This window comes from Notothenia coriiceps, unplaced genomic scaffold, assembly GCF_000735185.1.
Source record: "Notothenia coriiceps isolate Sejong01 unplaced genomic scaffold, NC01 NC01_scaffold00031501, whole genome shotgun sequence".
NCBI lineage: Eukaryota > Metazoa > Chordata > Actinopteri > Perciformes > Nototheniidae > Notothenia > Notothenia coriiceps.
In genome coordinates this window covers 217,347-235,371 of record NW_011364202.1, presented here as the reverse complement: position 1 = coordinate 235,371, position 18,025 = coordinate 217,347, and the positions used below count along the sequence as shown (strand labels likewise).

General features: G+C 41.2%; 1 protein-coding gene across 1 annotated transcript in view; it reads right to left on the bottom strand.

Moving 5' to 3' along the window:
• Window positions 1-18,025, bottom strand: part of LOC104960082 (protein furry homolog) — a 54,009-nt gene continuing 35,984 nt past the window's right edge. The window contains exons 37-63 of the mRNA XM_010788033.1: window positions 16,485-16,635; window positions 13,775-13,878; window positions 12,160-12,251; window positions 11,925-12,018; window positions 11,508-11,727; window positions 11,168-11,289; window positions 10,864-11,051; window positions 10,675-10,769; window positions 10,192-10,390; window positions 9,864-10,085; window positions 9,331-9,529; window positions 9,149-9,246; window positions 8,841-9,011; window positions 8,362-8,502; window positions 8,069-8,254; window positions 7,758-7,922; window positions 7,214-7,288; window positions 6,790-6,964; window positions 4,551-4,750; window positions 4,296-4,430; window positions 3,996-4,210; window positions 3,051-3,255; window positions 2,769-2,918; window positions 2,563-2,661; window positions 1,519-1,602; window positions 831-941; window positions 1-268 (exon numbers count right to left, since the gene is read on the bottom strand). Of these exons, the coding sequence (XP_010786335.1) occupies window positions 29-268; window positions 831-941; window positions 1,519-1,602; window positions 2,563-2,661; window positions 2,769-2,918; window positions 3,051-3,255; window positions 3,996-4,210; window positions 4,296-4,430; window positions 4,551-4,750; window positions 6,790-6,964; window positions 7,214-7,288; window positions 7,758-7,922; window positions 8,069-8,254; window positions 8,362-8,502; window positions 8,841-9,011; window positions 9,149-9,246; window positions 9,331-9,529; window positions 9,864-10,085; window positions 10,192-10,390; window positions 10,675-10,769; window positions 10,864-11,051; window positions 11,168-11,289; window positions 11,508-11,727; window positions 11,925-12,018; window positions 12,160-12,251; window positions 13,775-13,878; window positions 16,485-16,635 (4,136 nt within the window). The 3' untranslated portion in view covers window positions 1-28. The remainder of the gene's footprint in view (window positions 269-830; window positions 942-1,518; window positions 1,603-2,562; window positions 2,662-2,768; window positions 2,919-3,050; window positions 3,256-3,995; window positions 4,211-4,295; window positions 4,431-4,550; window positions 4,751-6,789; window positions 6,965-7,213; window positions 7,289-7,757; window positions 7,923-8,068; window positions 8,255-8,361; window positions 8,503-8,840; window positions 9,012-9,148; window positions 9,247-9,330; window positions 9,530-9,863; window positions 10,086-10,191; window positions 10,391-10,674; window positions 10,770-10,863; window positions 11,052-11,167; window positions 11,290-11,507; window positions 11,728-11,924; window positions 12,019-12,159; window positions 12,252-13,774; window positions 13,879-16,484; window positions 16,636-18,025) is intronic.

Here is an 18,025-nt window from a genome sequence, read left to right as displayed (position 1 = left end):
TGATAACATCTTTTGACAGAAGTGTAACTCACCTGCACTCCTGGATGTAGCGCACAGCTTTGGTAAACTCGTGGTTCTTAAGGCACTCCAGTATGGCCTGTACAGCTGCCTCAGAGCTGGGGAAGATGGGCACAACCATGGCGGCCACCTGGGAGGCGTGTGCGTGAGTGTGGGCCAAGTGTTTGTGTTCCAGGTCGCTCGCTACAGCCGCCTCTGCTGCCTGCAGGCTGGTCCTCAGATCAGTGAGCTCCCGAGACATGTTCAGAAGCTACAGAGTGGGAGGGAAACAGATGGTGGTTTAGTGTGTAAGCTTTCAAGTCATCGCATAAGTCATGTTTCTAAGATAATGGGGAAAGAGTTTTCTAAACAGCTGGTGGGTTTTAAGATGTTCTTTGTAAGGGATTTCTTTCTTTTTTTACAGCCAACTCTTTGGCTGTTCTTCTTTTTTTCTTGTTGATTTAAATCAGAATCAGAAACAGATTTATTACCAGGTAGGTTGACACGTACGAGGAATTTGACTTGATGTCATTGTGCATACATAAAAGTAAAACAAAAATAAAAAAACACAGATAGAGAACTATTTTAAGAAAACTATAATAAAATTAAAAAACATTAAAAATAATAGAAAATATAGCAGTATTTACATAGAAATAGAATGGAATAAAATATGGAATACAATTCGGCAATAATACAAAAAAGATAACAAATATAACTATTCTGTCTCATGCCCACTACATGTTGCTACCGACTGGGTCCATGTCTCAAATATTGAGACCCTGAACAGTGGGAGGATTTGAAATGATATCTTTATGAGCTATGATTTGGCTTACTTCAGGCACAGAGCTGACAGCATGAACTTGACCAATGAGCGAGCAGTAGGACTGGAACAGGAGAAGAAGCTGAAAATGCAGCTTGTAGAGCCTCTGACAGAGCTCCAGTTGCTAGAACACATTGAAGATGAAACCGTGTCAGATTCATCAACAGCAAAGAATACACAGACAAAACTACACACTGCATATACACAAACACACACACGCAACATAATACAAACACAATAACTTGACTGGCTTATTGTCTTGTGAAAAAATAAATTAAGCTGTTTATTTAAGAGGCAGTGAAGTGAAGAAAGAGAACTTACTGCAAGAGACTCCATTTGCTACACAGCGAGAGAGCATGTTAGGGCGGCAGAGTGAGGTGAGAGGAAGACAAAGCGTCAAACACATGCGCAGCACAGTATAAACCGTGGCTATTCACAGTCAAGCTACCAAGAATTAGTCACCAGTGTATACAAAACCATCAGTTTTAAGTTTCATTTAGTGACTGGTGAGAAAATATCAGTAGGAGAAACTCGATAACACACAGCAAACATGCAGAGAGAGCAGACATTTCAGAGACAAAATCACAGAGGAGGCACATAAATACAAAGCACAGCTGCAAAAGTTACCCATATGTTTAGAGTGTTTGCCTCTACATATCTGCATGTTGCAATGAATAACTTGGTAAACTAGTTGCCTGTACCTTCTCTTCTGAGTCTCCAGGCTGGCAGGAAACTATACTGTCACCGGGGCACCTGGGAAATGTGTCCTTACAGTTTCTCAGCCACTGGAGGAAGAGAGGGGGAAAGGGGTTGAGAATAAGAGGGATGGTTAAAATGTCACACATTAACATGAGAAAAACAAACAGATTGATCAATAATGTGTAGAGCAGCGGTTCCCAACCTGTGGGCTGCGGCCCCCTAGTGGTCCGCGAAGGCATTGCAAGTGGGCCGCCAAATTATTTTATTTAAATGTATTGACCAGGCTAAAGACACAAACATGGACATAACAATAACATATAGGAGATGCCATTCCCATCAGACAAAAACAAAACAAAAACAGAAGAAATAAAGATACAGTCAGTAGGATCACTTCAGGAGGACATTTTACAAACAAAAATAGGTTGACAACCAAATACCACCAAAAACACAACACGGCAAGCATATTTATTGTTCCTTTAATCCCACTCTTCGTTAGAGCTAATCATTTCCCATGTCATGGCGTGTTGAGCCACCCTTTGATTTTTTGTGGCAATCATTTTTTCCAAAATAAATTGTATTTTTAATCTACTCTTCAAACACCTTAAATTAAGATTACTCCTTGATTGACTTTTAAAAATATGTATTTTAGCCAGAAGAATAGTTGTATTTATTAACTGTGTGCGGTCTACATCTAAAAGCCCAAATAAAATATTAAAGGGTGTAAATGTAAATGCAATATTTGCCGCCAAATAATTAGCAAAACATTATGATTTGTGTGGAAACATTTTTATTATGAAGATTTTCTTTTATTTGAACCTCTTTCCTTTCTCTTTCTCAATCCTCCTTAGCAACGGTCATTACAGTCCTTGACAGCGGTCTGTTCTACTGGATTTACAACGTGTCACATGTTCTGAATTGACCAATCAGAACTTCATTTAGCCTCCGTATTGTTTATGGTTGAATGTGGGCCGCGAAAAAATGTTTGATTCTTAAGTGGACCCTGAGTTGAAAAAGGTTGGGAACCGCTGGTGTAGAGGTTAGCTTACCGATAGTGCAGAGTCCTCTTTGGTGTTGTAGGTGTCCAGGTACTCCTGCAGCTCCAGCGCACTGAACTTCATCTTCTCAAGGAGACCATAGGACATGATCTGGACGGACCAACAAGAAGAAAGGAGCAGTTGAACACAAATCCCTACAGACTACCATGGTCTGAACCAAAAAAGTTGATTCAATTATTTCTGCCAGCAATTCTCACCGTGTCGGCATCAATGTAGATTGTGGGACAATCTGAGCATGTTGTCAGCATCTGTGAGGACCTTTGGAACTTTGACCCGATGCCCCTTAAGCCTTCTCCAAGGTAAGTGGCAACATCAGTTGTCAGGAGGCAGAATTTACCTTGGATGTTCTGGGAAAGGAAGTAAGTTTGAGGAAATATTGTACTTTTTATACACTCATGAAGGTAAAAAAAAGTTTGGATTTGAGCAGCATAGTAAGTGAAAAGTATGATGAATTACAGGTCATTTAAAATAATCTTTACCTTAAAGAGAGATGAGAAGACTTGAAAAGTGTGAACGGCACAGGAACCATCCGAGTCAGTCACAAGCTGGTTGATATGACAACGCCATGCATCCTCAGCATCGTCACACACTGTGGGTTGGAAGGCTGCCAAGATGGCGGAGAAAAATGGAGAAGGGGGAGGAGGAAAACCAAGGTCTTCCAAGTCATCTACATCATCACGTAAGCTGTTGCAATGGAAATGGGAAAGAAATGGGGGTACAAAGAAAAAAAGGGTTTGATACCTTCCCCCCATAAAGGTGTTATATCAATAGCAGGTGTCCAACTACCTCATGGGAGTTATCTAATGTGATTGCCTCTGTTCCAGCAGCAATGTTTAAAGCTAGCCTACATGGGTAACAGGGGACAGGAATACTATAAATCATTTAGTAGGTATAATTCAAGAGGTAATACTTTATAGTTGAGGAGATTTTAGAAATCAGGACAATAAATGGCAAACACAAGCTGTGGCAACAAAGAAAAGCAATGGTATACTAAGTGATATACATATATGTACATGTAGGGGTTGAGACATGCTGTTAAGTTACATGCAACTTAATACTAGCCATGTATCTAGCAGTGTTTCTACTTAGTGATTTAGTTATTCACACAGCGTTTAAACTCTTTTCATTAAGCTTTATCATTATTTTCAACGGGGGTTTGCATATATGAGAATGTAAATAAAACTTGTTTGTCTGAGGAATATCTTTACAGCACACTAACTGTGAATGACAGCTTAAAATGACCTGATCTGTCCCAATGCTGTTTGCACAAACATTCTGGCTGTGACAGACTGCATTAAGCGCTAAGTTTGCAGCTTAACTGAGGTGTGGTCCCATTGTCAGTCAACCTGCCGGCTGATAAAAGTTCCAGTGAAACAATAATCCATATTGTTCCCTGGTCTTTTGTCCCTGTCTGTCACATTCACCTGGGCAGACAGTTGGGGTCTAGAAAGTCCAGCGGCGGTTGGCAGTAGTCTGCGTTGAGGCTGTGGTCCCGATTGGACATAAGATCCAGAGGTTGCCCCGGCAACTCCAGGGTGAAGCTCTCGCCGCAGTCCGAGCCTTGAGGCAGATCGTTGGTGCTCAGCGACAGCTCGTCATCCGGGGCCTGAGTGTCCTCATCCTCCCCACACATCCTCCCCTGAGGAGACAGAGGTGTTACATTTTCTGAGGGTAACAGATGCATGTGTACTAATACATAAGCACGTATTTGCATTAATACTCACATGTAAATGTAGATCGTCAAGGAGCCCTCCCTGGCCCGGTGTGGTGGCATTGAAGGATTGTGGGTCGGCAGATGTGTCGTAGGAAGTGGATAGAGAATCAGTGTGATTGGTTTCCTCCGATGGAGAAGGGTTAGTCTGGAACAGGAAGGCAAAGCAGGGACATCTATAATTGTTTTATTGACTTATGCACAATAACATTTTTCAAGCTACAGTGGATGTTATTGTTGCGTTGATGTAACAGCTTTAACTACGCACGAGTTGAGAGTGAGAGAGGCTCTGGCTCGTTGAGGACTCCTCTTCCTCCGAGGACTCGTCTGAATCATGGGGGTCTTCATGACCCAGACTAGGGGTGCTGCCTGAGTGCTGGCTCTCTTCCAACATGTCGCCCAGCTCTGTGCTGTCCAGGGAGCGCCGACGCACGCCCCAGTTAAAGTTATCAACGGTCTCGCCCTGGATAGAACACACACAATGGAAGACAAAGGCAGAGGCGAAGGCAGCAGTGAATTTCTCTGCTGTGAGAACAACATTTTCATGTTAGCCTTCAAGATAATGAATAGTCTTAAGGAGCCATATTATGCTAATTTTCCAAGTTTCATATTTGTATTTTGTGCCTCTATTGTTACATGCTTAATTGTTCAAAAAGGTCTTTATTCTTCTCATGCTGCCTGTGCTGCAGCACCTCTTTTCACCCTCTGTCTGAAACCAGAGTCCAGTCTGCTCTGATTGGTTAGCTCAGGGGTCGGCAACCCGCGGCTCTCTTCCTTCTCGAAAATAAGAAGGAAAGAAAATAAAAGTATTTGTAGGACTATTTATATTTTGTTGCATGGTTGAAAATGTTTCGTCTCTTGTATTTTGAGGTGATACTGTGACACATTACATTTTATTATTTTTTTTAAACGGTTTTAATTAGGTCAACTAAAATATGCGTCATATCCTGCTACGGTCCCGCACCAGCGCCATTTCTTGCAGGCGAATAAACTGAACCCCGGCTCGATGAGCGAACTATGGATAAATCAAAGAAAATAAAAGTATCGGAGCAACACAGGATTTAGTTCTGCGTGGACAGAGTTATGCTTTCACAGCAAACGATGCTGGTTTACCGGTAAAAACGGAAGAAGAAGTCAGCTGACGATCTTGAGTCATAATTCAATCAGTTAACTCTTTTTAGGGTGCAGNAAGCTATCGGGTTCTGTTGTCATTGGGTCATTGTTTAGAAAGTGTTTCCCACCCCCTTAGCTATCATGTATAATATGTTGGATGTGGCTAGCGCAATAGCAGCAAAAGTGTTACACTGATGTCACTATGTAACAGAAATAAAATTTAATTACTACAATCGCATGCTTTTAAGCAGGGGGGGGGGGGGAGTGCGTGGAAAGAGAAATCCCTCTGGAGGTGATCCTTGGATTCAGTTTCCTTGTAGACCTACTTATCTCTGGCACAAAAACCGAATATCTTCTACATATATAAGTGTGTAAACCCTATAATAAAGTCAAATTATGGCTTCTTAAGATGTGATCCATATAGCATCAAGAGTCAAAGATCATGGGCATTGAAAAATCTGGAAACAGCTGTTTCTATTCCATTAGACACATACAGTATCATTTTCTCCATTATGATAGTCAGAAATGTTAGTCCTGCAACCAAAGGGGGGGGGGGGGGGGGGGGGGCTGTGACGAGCAAATACAAGCCACCATCATCCCTTGTTTTTTCTCAGTGGGAACACCGAGCACACACCACAGCGGGCTGGAGTAGAAGCTATGTAAGGGTGCTCAGTGTGAGAGACGCTTACTGGAGCTCCTGGGCAGCGGAGGGGAAGAGAAAGACGAGACAAACAGTGTTAAACAGAAAAGAGAGAGAACATAGGAAAAGGGACAGAGAAATCACATTTCAAATATATTTTTTTGTTTGTAGAAAGACTGAACGGGGATAAAATGTAGATATTATTAAGGTTAAAAAAAAAGATGATCGGGTATATCATTCATGTAAATGATGATTGTAACATATACGCACGCACCTGGTGCAATTGTGGATTATTAAATTAAGGGAGTTAATCGCAATTCAGCTTAAACAGATGAAAATGGTTATGGTTCTTGGGAAAAAAAGGTTATGAATGTATTTTATGTGGATAATTGTTATGCTATAATTAGTTATGCTATAATATATATAATATATAGATTGAAACTCAGACCGATGCCTAAAAAACATAAAGGCTAGGAATTTTCCTGGTGAAATGACCAAGAATGCGGTTGGGAAGAGGGACCGGTGGCATGGGAAAGGGATTCCCTATATTTTTTCTTTCTTTGTCTTTTCTTTTTCTTTTTGTATTGTCTATATATTTTGTATCTGTATAAGTCCCTTTTATGAGGGCAAAAAAAACAAAACAAAAAAACAATAAAAAGTTGGTCACAAAAAAAAAAAAGGTTAAAAAAAAGGAAAGAGACATATACAAATAATGTTTTCAATTAAAGTGGCCATGTGCAGTAAATTATGAATCTCACCTCTCCGTCCTCCAGCTCCACGTCCAGGAAGTCAAAGTCTCTGAAAACTCTGAACTGCTGCTCGCTGGCGGTGTCGTCCAGCGTGTCCTCTCTGGTTCCTCCCTCCTCAGAAGACACACCACTCTCACGCACCTCCATCATGTCCAAGTCGCCACACGATGAGAAGATCACCTGGAAGTGGAAAAAAAGGTTTTTACAATGATCACAGAAAGCAAGTGAATTCTTCATAAAAATTACATTTCCTATGATTTACAGTGACATTATTCTCGAGTAATAAAGTAGAATTTATGATTTTAAGTGCACAGAGGCACAATTTGCCTTAGTGGAAAGAGATTTTTGCACTTATGATTCTTTTAGGCTGTATACAACTACACACTACAGGTATAGTTGAGTGTAAACACAAGATGGGAGGAGGCTTACAGATGGGTTCTTGGTGAGTCCAACTTCTTGTCCACAAAGAGACAAAACGTTCACCAGCTTTTCTCTTGTTCTTTTCTGTATGTAGGAGAAATAGAAGTATTAGTATTAATCAGAGAGGGACAGACAAAAACTCTATTATACTCGAGATTTCTCCTTTTGTCTATCTCGGATTATTAATTATTAACGGCTTCAGATGTTTAAACAAACAATAATCAGTTTAGCCCAGAGCGTCGGTGAATAAAGCATTTACATACAGTATACACAAAGTCTAGCACAGTTTTGCACGACTTATTAAAATAAGGCAAGCACCTGCAGGAATTATGACTTTGATGTCAAAACAAAGAGGTGGTTGTAAGCCAGTATGTTTTTGCATATAGCAACTCGTGTCAATATATTTGAGGTTGTGATTATATCGCAATTTGATAGTGTGTTCCTGGAGTTACAATACCAAACAGAATTGCAGTGACAAACGTACAGTTAGAGTTAGGAACACAATTATATAAACTGTAATATGTTGTTACACAATGGTAGGGTCTAACTCTACCTGAGAGGATTGTGGTCTCCTCCAGCTGACGGGAACCAGGATAGTGTTGGAGTTGGATCCGGAGGAGGTGGAGGAAGTGCTGCGGGTGACAGCCATGGCTCTGGCCTTCCCCTCTCTCCCCCCTGAACCCTGGAGCTCATCGAAACGACGCCCGATCACTGGAGTCTGTGAATAAAACAAGGAAGCAGGCCCTCAAGAAATAGTTTGCAAATATTTATGACATAGTCCTCTTTTTTTCTCTGAAACCTTGAGTACGTAAGTAGTTGCACGTGGTGGGACATAATGTCCATTTTATTTTGACGCTTCCTCACCTCTGAGATGTCAAAGGTGAAGTCCAGGGTTTTCCCAGGCAGAGCTTTGGCTGAGCCGTCCCACACCCTGCTGACCTCCAGGTTGGACAGGTCTCCCTGCGAGTGGCGGTACGACGGATGAACTAGGCTGGCAGAGCGGGACACCACCAGCTTCAAGATGTTTAAGGCATCCTTCCAGTGTACCGTCTGAGGAATCACAAACACAGTATAAAAGAGACTGCAGTGCATATTTTTTATCGCACAACAACAGAAGGGGAATACCATTAACTAACAAAGTACTGTATGAGAGTTACCTGGACAAACTTCTCGATGGTCTTGGTGACATCAGCGTTGAACTGTTTGACATGTACGGCGGTCAGGTCCATGTGGCTGAGCAGGCAGTAGATGATCTGCAGGAGAGACTGTTGCATGCTGGGAAGGCCCTTATCCAGCAGCTGAGAAATTAAGAGAGACTTTCAGTGAGTATGCATTCAACCGCAACATTTATTTTATTTTGCTTATGGCCAATCTCAGAGGTTCTAGGGCCCATAATAATAAATGTTATATAATAAAATAACAATAGACTACTGGTTATTGGATTACATTTCAAACATGCAGATTTTTGAAAAGTGAGAGCTTCAGCAAAATATCAACATAAATAAAAAAACACTTTCACTAAATCTATTATCCTAACATGCAATGAGTTGAGCCTAATACTTGTAGCCACAGTGAGAGAAGGTTTATAACGTAAATCAAGGAATAAAGTATATACTGCATATTTTTCAGCACTTACCTCAGCCATGTAGGTGACCATGTTGAGTGTGATGTCACAGAAAGCCTCATGGAGGTAGCGGCACACCACACTGACCCAGGAGAAAGGGTCCCGCGTGTAGGAGCGTGTTTTATACAGAGTCATCACATGGGCCAAATGGGACAGCTTTGTGTTCTTTTCCACTAAACACACCTGAGGGCAAGAGAGGGAAGGAGAAGATGTTTCAATTAGTTTATGAGCTAATCTTTTCTGTGCCTGTTTGTTATTCTGATCTGAAGAGGAAACTAAAGGAAAACTAGACTGAGCTCAAGTGAAGAACTGAACCGTACCTGTGCGATCCTCTCAGCGCTCTCCTTACAAAACTGAGTAGGATGGCCAAAGTGCAGCACCAGGTGAGGCAGCAGACAAAGCACATTCAGCGGGAACCCTGCACACACAGAAGAGGTTGCAAATGATATACTTGTTTGATTTGATGCAATAAGACATGATGATCATAATCTCCAGTGCCTACCTATAGACTGCGAGCTGTCGACAACAGGCACCCGGGAGACTGGCGTGAGCTGGCAGAAGAGCTGTAGGGTGAGGTCAGAGGTGGCCTGGGAGGTGAACCCCTTCAACAAAAGCTGCTGAATCCCAGAGAAGCCGCTCCACCTCAGCTGAGCCTGCAGCTTCTCCAGGCGTTCGCGGTTCTCTGCTCTGTCTAAGGGCACCTGGACAAACAAAGAGTTTTTTTAAGTTAAAATAAAACTGGAAGTTCTTGAAATGGATTTTGACAACCTAAGGGATAAGTTGCTTGTTTCTCTGAACAGGGCGAATAGCTGGGATGTTAATGGGACAGGAAGCTTCATATTAAAGATTAAATCAACAGTACAATTGGTTGCCGTACTAACAAGAGTGTGATGCTCTCAGGGTGGCTCAGTTGGTATTAAAGAGCAGCACAGTGTTTGGAAACACATAGCACTCTTCTGCTTATTACCATCCAAACTTTAACTTCTACAATCACTAACTTCCCCTCTAAGATCAGTAGAATTTCCTCTCATGTACCTTTGACAGCAACTTGTGAACGAGTCGGAGTGACATCTGATATTCAAACTCAAAGTCAGACTCCATGAGGGCCACCGCCACCCAGAAGACTGTGGCAAGTATTGTTGAAGGATGGGAAACGTGGGCGGGATCTGATAGCACGCTGGGATCAATGCGATTGGTTGATGAGGTGCAGGACCCGGGGGTTCTTCCTGTCCGGGAGAGGCCATGACTGTTGCAGGCCTAAAGATGAAATGAGATGTAACACAGAGTAAGTAAGAAGCACTGTGTAAACATGTCTGCTCCAGGATTAAGGGGCTCACACTAAACGAGATTTTTTCTTTCTTGCCTGTATTCGATCCAGAGTAGCACTGCGAGGAGGATCGCTCAGCGGGTGGCTGCATTCACCAAACTTCTTGGGGACAGAGTAGGAGCGCTGGTGGCGTTGAGAGGACAGACCGGCAAACCCCGGGCCGGGGAAGTTCAGCTGACCTGTGCTCTTTCTGTTCATCAGTTTCTCACTAGTCAGGAAGTCTGGTGAGGACGTCCTGTGAATCACACAGTCAGTCAAAACGAAGACGGAAATTAAAATACACTTGATAATAATAGTAAAGAAAAGGATGATAATAGAAATGATATGGTAAAAACGGTAAAATAGAATGCATAAGATGAATAGATAAATCACCCAAGAATAAACTCATGTAGAAAATATCTCAAAATATCATGCTATGCCTAAATGTGGTTAAATATGTTGAATTTGGTCTCCTAAAATGAAGGGAAATTAAGAATTAGCCACATAAAGGCAACATAAATCAAATGTAAAGATGCCTACCTGGTTAGAGCTGCCATAAGGTCGCTGTTTTTAAGACACTCTGCTAGATTCACCACGACAGACTCCAGTGTCAACAGCACCTCCATCACATAGCCCTGAAACACAGCAACACGCATTAGAATTACAGAGGAACAAGTGCAGTTGTTGTTCTTTTCGTCTTTCTAGCCCAAAAGTCTCTCGTTGCCTCACCTGCACTTCGTCTCCGTGTTCCCCCACCACCTCTACCAGGCGTGAGACCAGGTCGGAGACAGCGTGGTTGTTGATTGGCTGTTTGAGGGCTCTGAAGACCTGGAAGGAGCGGCCAGCGTAGTGACGAGAGGAGCTGCACAGAGCCGTCTGTAGAGCCACATCGCTCAGCTGCTGCTCCAGGTGGAAGTCTGTATCAACAAATGGGTACAAACAAAGACACATGAGGATGCATACAAACAGACCAATCAGAAGGTAAGCCTTTTTATATATGTTATTCAGTGAGAGACACCTGGTGCTTTCTCACCTGACTTGGACTCCTTGAAGACTGAGACGACGTGGCGCAGGAAGTTGGAGAGCTGCTCCGTGCTCTTGGAGTTGGGGTTCTTTGGTGTGATGTCCTCGTGCACCCACAGCGGCCCGAACGCTCTGAGCAACAACAACACAGTACTCCAGGCACTGTATACCCACCACCAATAGCACCACATACATGTTACACAATCACTAGTCTGTGTATGGTGCACACTGTGTGCCCCAAAGTGAGATGTTCCCACACAGCCATGCATTTCCTAAAAAAAACCTTCTGCTCCAACATTTAAATGCAGACCTTCTCAAACGGCACAAACCGTTGAAGGGGGTGTGCGTACCTGGTGGAGAGGAACTCGATGAGTTTGTTGGTCTTCTCCTCGGTCTCGTTGGGCATATCCTCGAGGTCCTCCAGGTCGTCAGGGGTTACGAGGGGCAAATTCCCAAGACTGCCTGCAATGCTGCCGCCACCCAGACTGGCAACGGAGGAGTTGGAGGTGGAGCTCAGGCCAGAGTCGGCCATTGGAGACGCCTGCCACTCGCGCAGGAAGTCAGGCGCATCTAAAGGAACGTGATGATAGAGTATATAGAATAAAGGGTACTATTATTATATTGCACTGCAGTTTTATCAGATTGTTATGTATTGTCGTGGTTTACATTCTTTATCGGTTCTCTCATGTGAAAAGAGATTGCTACACACTTGTTAATGCCATAGTATTGATCAATGTGTGTATGCATGCTTAGTTTTTTCTACTTACGTGACTGCTGGTACTCTGAGTGGTAGCTGGACTTAATGGTGAGGGTCTTGTTGTCACTGATCTCTCTCGTCAGCATCAGAACTGAGGCTATTACCTGTTAACACAAACACATTTGTTTTTATTGATTACTGAAATTATTTTATAACTAAATAACTATCCAAAGCAATAAGACAAAACACATACATTTAGGCTAACTTTTCATAATAATTGACAAGTATTAGGTTCCAACTCTGACCTGGAAGTTGTTGTTGCAGGAGAGAGCGATGAGGAGGTGGAGAAGGAGACGTTTGCTGTGTTCATAGACCTCTGGTCGATAGTGGTCCAGACCTAGCCAATCAAATACAGATCCAGTAAGACAACAGCAGATTTCCAAAACTCATTATGCAATTAGTATAATATTATAATTATATTAATATATATATATATATTAATATAATAATATATTATAATATTATTATTATTAATTATTATTATTATGCAATAATTATTAAATCGACGGTGACGACCCACTTTGATTCATTCAAACATTCGAAAATGCTTTATGCTGCTGCGGACAAGAAAGCCATTCAACTCACGTTCACCGAGGCATCAACCTCCAAAACCCTTTCGAGGGCTACAAGAAATGAAGTGAGTAGCCTACAAGATTGAAGCTGGTCAGATAACGAACGAGTAAATGAAAACAGAATGAGGCGGAGAAGTGTGTGTGTGTGTGTGTGTGTGTGTGTGTGTGTGTGTGTGATTAAAATAGCCCAATTGCTTTTACAATAAATAAACATTGAATGTGTTTAATTGAATAGGAAAGGGGTTTAACGTTAGTGGCAGGGTGTGTGTGAGAGAATAAATAAGACAGCCCAATATTAAAAAAAAATCTATTCTTTTTCGCAACTTTCCGCATATTTTGCAACTTCCCGCAATTTCACCGCATAAAATCACATAAAAACCCAGCATGTTTAATCGCATAATCAAGGATTTTTGCCCGCGTTTTTCTGGAGGGTCTAATTAAAGATGAGAACAGATACATACAAAGGAGAAACATAGTTTATATCCATATCTGAACACATACACAATTTAATCTTCTTTTAAAACATCTTATGAAATATTTACTGTTAAGATAAAACATATAAGAGAGAATCAAATGATGCTACATACTGATGCCAAACATGATGAAGTACAGTGTATTGAATGCCCCCTTTTAAAAGGGATGGTTGTGCTTCATTGGTTACTGTGAGAACTCCCAAACAGGTAGCATTTAGGATGACTATAAATTAAAAATAATCTCGTTAAACACTACCATTAAAAAAAATGGAGCAGTACAGAACAGCATGGATTCATAGACAACATCAGTAGCACAGATTTGATGATAAACGGCCTGAACTTACGGGTTAGTATGCTGAATATGCAGAGAACATAATACATTCCTGCACAGCTGACAGGGCAGGTATGTGTCCACATGAAGATAATACAGTCTTGGATGGAACATTTTTCAAGGGAAGGAGATAAAATATCACACCTGTCAGTCCAAAAGCTTATTTGACGTCAGAGAAGTACCAATACACCTACATGATATGTTTGTGTGTATGTGTTGTTGTGTAAACATCCTTTTAGTCAGGACAGTAAATCATAGTTTTCGATTCTTATCATTTTGTTCAAGTTCCTTTCAGTCCACATCATGTTCCCTCGCTGGGAGATAAGAGCAAAACCGGCTGGAGAATTTATCTGAGTTCATGATGTTGGCCTGATAACCGGCCTTTTCATTCCTCTACCATTCCTTCCTCCCCAAGATGAATTAGCTCAAGGCCCAACTTGTATAAAGTAATTAGTCGAGGAATGTATGTTGAGTGTATGCCTACCCAAGAAGAGGGCATGCAGCAGGAGGGGCAGATGTAAAGCCCAGTCTTCTCTCACGCTGTGGTCCACCACCATTTCAGTCATGAAGATCACTGCAATGTTACACCTGAGAACACACACAGAAATATAGTTAATGCACAAAATATCACCAATAACTGCTGCTTGCATGGGTTGTATAGTGGTGTACTGAGGAATTTGGTCAACCTTACAGGCGTTGGTTCAAACTGACTGTACTGTAACAGAGCAATTATCCCTAAAATTCAGCTCTGACTACATTTCTGTTTTTCAGATTCAAAACTCCTTCAGTCAAATGAGTGATGCAACTAACAACTTTTTTCACAATGGGTTTATTCTGGTATAAAGAATTTCTATATACATTTGTATTCACGGCAGACTCCTGCATCGGGTACCCGACTGACAAAAAAAGTTATTCGCGGGTGGTATTTTTTCAAATGCTTTTTTCCGGGTTCGGTTCTGGGTAAAACAAAGATGATGCGGGTCGGGTCGCGGGTGTTGCATAATAAATGTATATAATATATACCTCTGCAGCGCATCAATCTGCTGCTGAGCGTACCACATTGGAAATGGCTGAGGTGAAGCTCTCTAGCGGAGAATACAGCATTTTCAATAACACTTCCTCAAGAGTGAAATCCAACGTCTGGGAATTTTTTGGTGTCATCCTAGATGGAGAAAATAACTAACATCCCACGCTTTTTGAGACAAATATGCAACTGCCTGTGTTAATAATTGCACGTTTTCACTACTCATATAGGATATGCGGGTTCGGGTCGGTTTGCGGATCTTGTGCCGACGGGTCGGGTCGGTTGGCGGAACTAATTGGCAATATGTGTGGATGGCGGGGCGGGTTCGGTATTGCACGTCGCGGGTGCGGGTCTTGAAAATCAGACCCGTGCAGGACTCTGATTCACGGTAGCTATACAGTATAACGGAAAATCGTCTTTACATTTCCCAGAAAAGTAGTGTCCTTCAAGTTGTTTTTTCCAACCAAAATAATGAAATGTACAAATATAACAACGTCTAAGAATAAAAATAAATAATCGCATTTGATTAGTCTACTCTAAACCAGTGATCTTTCTTTAAAATGACTTAAACCAAAAACTGTCAATTATACATTTATTAACTAATTGTTTTGCTTCTAAATCAAATCAATATATAGAAAAATGCTAAAATCCATACACTCAATAGAAAACCTTTATTCTGCATTGGTTACATCTCTTTACATGCACCTACGTCATAAAGAGGATCTGTATCAGCAAGTTAAGGAATGCGCTCGAGACAACTGAGACACTGAGAAAAAACATTCTTTCACTAAGTGCACGTCGTCATCTAAGTCGTACACTAGAAACTGGTCATGTGTACATATTGCTGTTGTAATTGTGAGACCTCTCTTTGTACTGCAGGATGATTACAATTACAAAGCCTTTCCAAGAATTTCCATCAATCTGTCATAGAACCGTTTGCTCTGCTGTATATTCATCTCATCTTCACTAATGAATTGTGAGGTGTCGAAGGAGACGTGAGATTAGTTAATCCCTGCTAATATGCATTCTTTGCATAGCAGAGACAGAGCAAGCAGGTTGGGTTTCATTCTGTGGAGTTTATCAGACCATCTGGGAGTAGGTGTAACTCGTCAGTGTGAGAAAAGACCTTGCTTTGCTGACTCTGCTGATACCTTACTGTTAAATCCATTACCAGAGGTGGGAAGTAGTGGAGTACAAATACTTTGTTACAGCACTTAAAGGTGGAGTATGTAATTTACTTCAGAAACACTTTTTGTTATATTCCATGGAATGCTCTTAACATCCCGATAGCAATGAATACATTAAATGCTTTGACAATAAATACATACAAAAATGTCATCTGTGGAAGCCGTGGTACTGTAAAAAGCACGACCAATCATCTGAGCCGAACCGGCTTAAATAACTGGATGGCCTACCTGCCTGTCAGCCTTCCATCTTGTGCACAAACTTATCTTGTGCCCTCATTGGTCATGTGCGCATTCGTGTGTGTTGGAGGAGGGGCTCTGTAAGGAAGTGACAGATTTGTTCCGGCTGCTTAATACTTTCAAATTCTAGCGCACTCAAGCTTTTTTCTCCATTCTTACCTACCCTACCTTTAAGTAAATTTTTCTGACGACTTTTTACTTTTACTTCTTACATTTTTAACACAAATACCTGTACTTTCTACTTCTTACATTTTCCAAACAGGTTCGTTACTTTAGTTTTCATCTGTGTTTGGTGGCATGATCATTATTATTTAGAATCATTGCGTGCCTATTGATTTGAACACGATCCCATCACTTCCTTGTCTTCTCTAAAGAAGAGGGACCAATGAAAACGTTGTCATGTTGCCGTTGTTCAGCATCGAAACATTCATTAGCTAACAATGACATTATTGTTCTATTAATATAAAGGGAGGTCAGTTACTCTATAAAACTGTTGGTAGTTATGGGTACTTTTGACTTAAGTACATTTCGAAGCCAGTACTTCTTTGCTTTTACTCGAATAAAGAAGTTTAATCAGTACTTCTACTTTTACCAGAGTATTTTTAAACACGAGTATCTGTACTTCTACTTGAGTAAAGGATGTGTGTACTTTGGCCATCTCTGTCCATTATTGCCTCAGTCTGTTTTCTGCCTGTGTTTTTGTGGTTGTTTCAGAGTTGTTTGTCTGTGCATGTTTGCTTGTATACCTATGCAGTGGTCCTCTAGGTGTGATGGTTTCTGGGAGGTAGTCGACCAGAGGGGCCCAGCAGCCTCCGTTTACAGGCATGGGTAACGGCTGAGGATGGTTGGTCTCCAGGACACCCAGGATCCAGCCGGCATATGGCGGGAGAGGGTCCGCTACAAACACAATACAATTAGTTTTTTTTCTTTTTTTCGAGCATGTAAAACCAAAGAAATTACAAATGAAACAAAAGATGGTACAGACATGATACAGTACTATACAAATGAATGCAATAACAAAACGAACTAGAGAATGCAATTCCTGAAGAAATTGCTAGTGGGAATGCTTTATGCTGAAAATCTGACGCTAAACTGCTATGTTGAAATGTAAGAAAAAAAGTGAATAATTTAGATTGAAATGATACATGAACACTGGGGGCTTGAATGTGTGATGAGAGAAGAAAAGAAAGTGAAAAGGCTTGGAATAGCAGCAGAATATTTGAACCGCAAACTTCTGAACTAACTTGATGGCGAATGATCTGTCGCCATGGCAACGGCATTTGATGACACCCCATAATACGCTTAGATGCATTGATGGCTGCATTGTTACCAAACCTGTGAAGTTTTGGGCTGTTTGGAGTATTTTCACTGAAGTTATGAGAAAACCGTGTTTCAAGGCGAGCATTGTGTTGCCATGGCAACGGCATTTGAAGAAATCTCAAAACTGTCCCGTAGATGTCTTCACGGCTGGACTGTTAGCACACTGCTATCTGAAGTCTGCTGCTCTGAGCATGTCAGTTGGAGTGATGACATCATCGTGTTCCATTGCACAGGTGTTTATAGTTGAGCTAACGAGGTGCCTAGACTTCAAAGGCTTCATTGTTCTGAATGAGAGATGAACCTCTTACATGTGAACGTTTTGTGGAAGAACCGTAACAGATATCTGTGAAATTTCAAAACGTGAAGCATGTCAAGGAAGTTGAGTATCTGAAGTGTAATTTTTGTGTACTTTTGGGTTAATAATGTGGCCTTTTTGGCAGTTTAACTAAAGGTGTGCGGCTGCTGCTGTGAGGAAATATCAGCCTGAAATTACAATGGGCTTTAATGGAGGAATGTTGAACGTTTTTGTCACTTCATGCCCTCAAAAAGCATTTTGTTTAATTATTTTTTTGCTGAATTATTTGTCATTTTTCAAGCTACGGGATGTTTTCCTACGTTTGTCATGAAAAATTATGTCTCAGGAATGTAGGGTTTGGGAATTATGGCAGTTTTAAGAAAAATATATGAAGGCATATTTCAAGATTTTCTAACCTCTAGCTGTGACATCACGCACTCTAGTTAATGTTAAAATCTGAAGAAAACCGCTAAAACAAGGTCTGAACAATGTTTAATATCTCTAAAAGTAAGAATCAGATTTAAAAGTTGTTTTACACGAATAATGTCAGAAAGATGTGTAGCATTTTAAAGTTGGAATGAGGTTTCTGAGTGAAAGTATGAATGAACAGTTAGCAGTTGAATTGCATGAAGATTTGTTGAAGTCTGAAGATTTTCTCCATTGACTTCAATG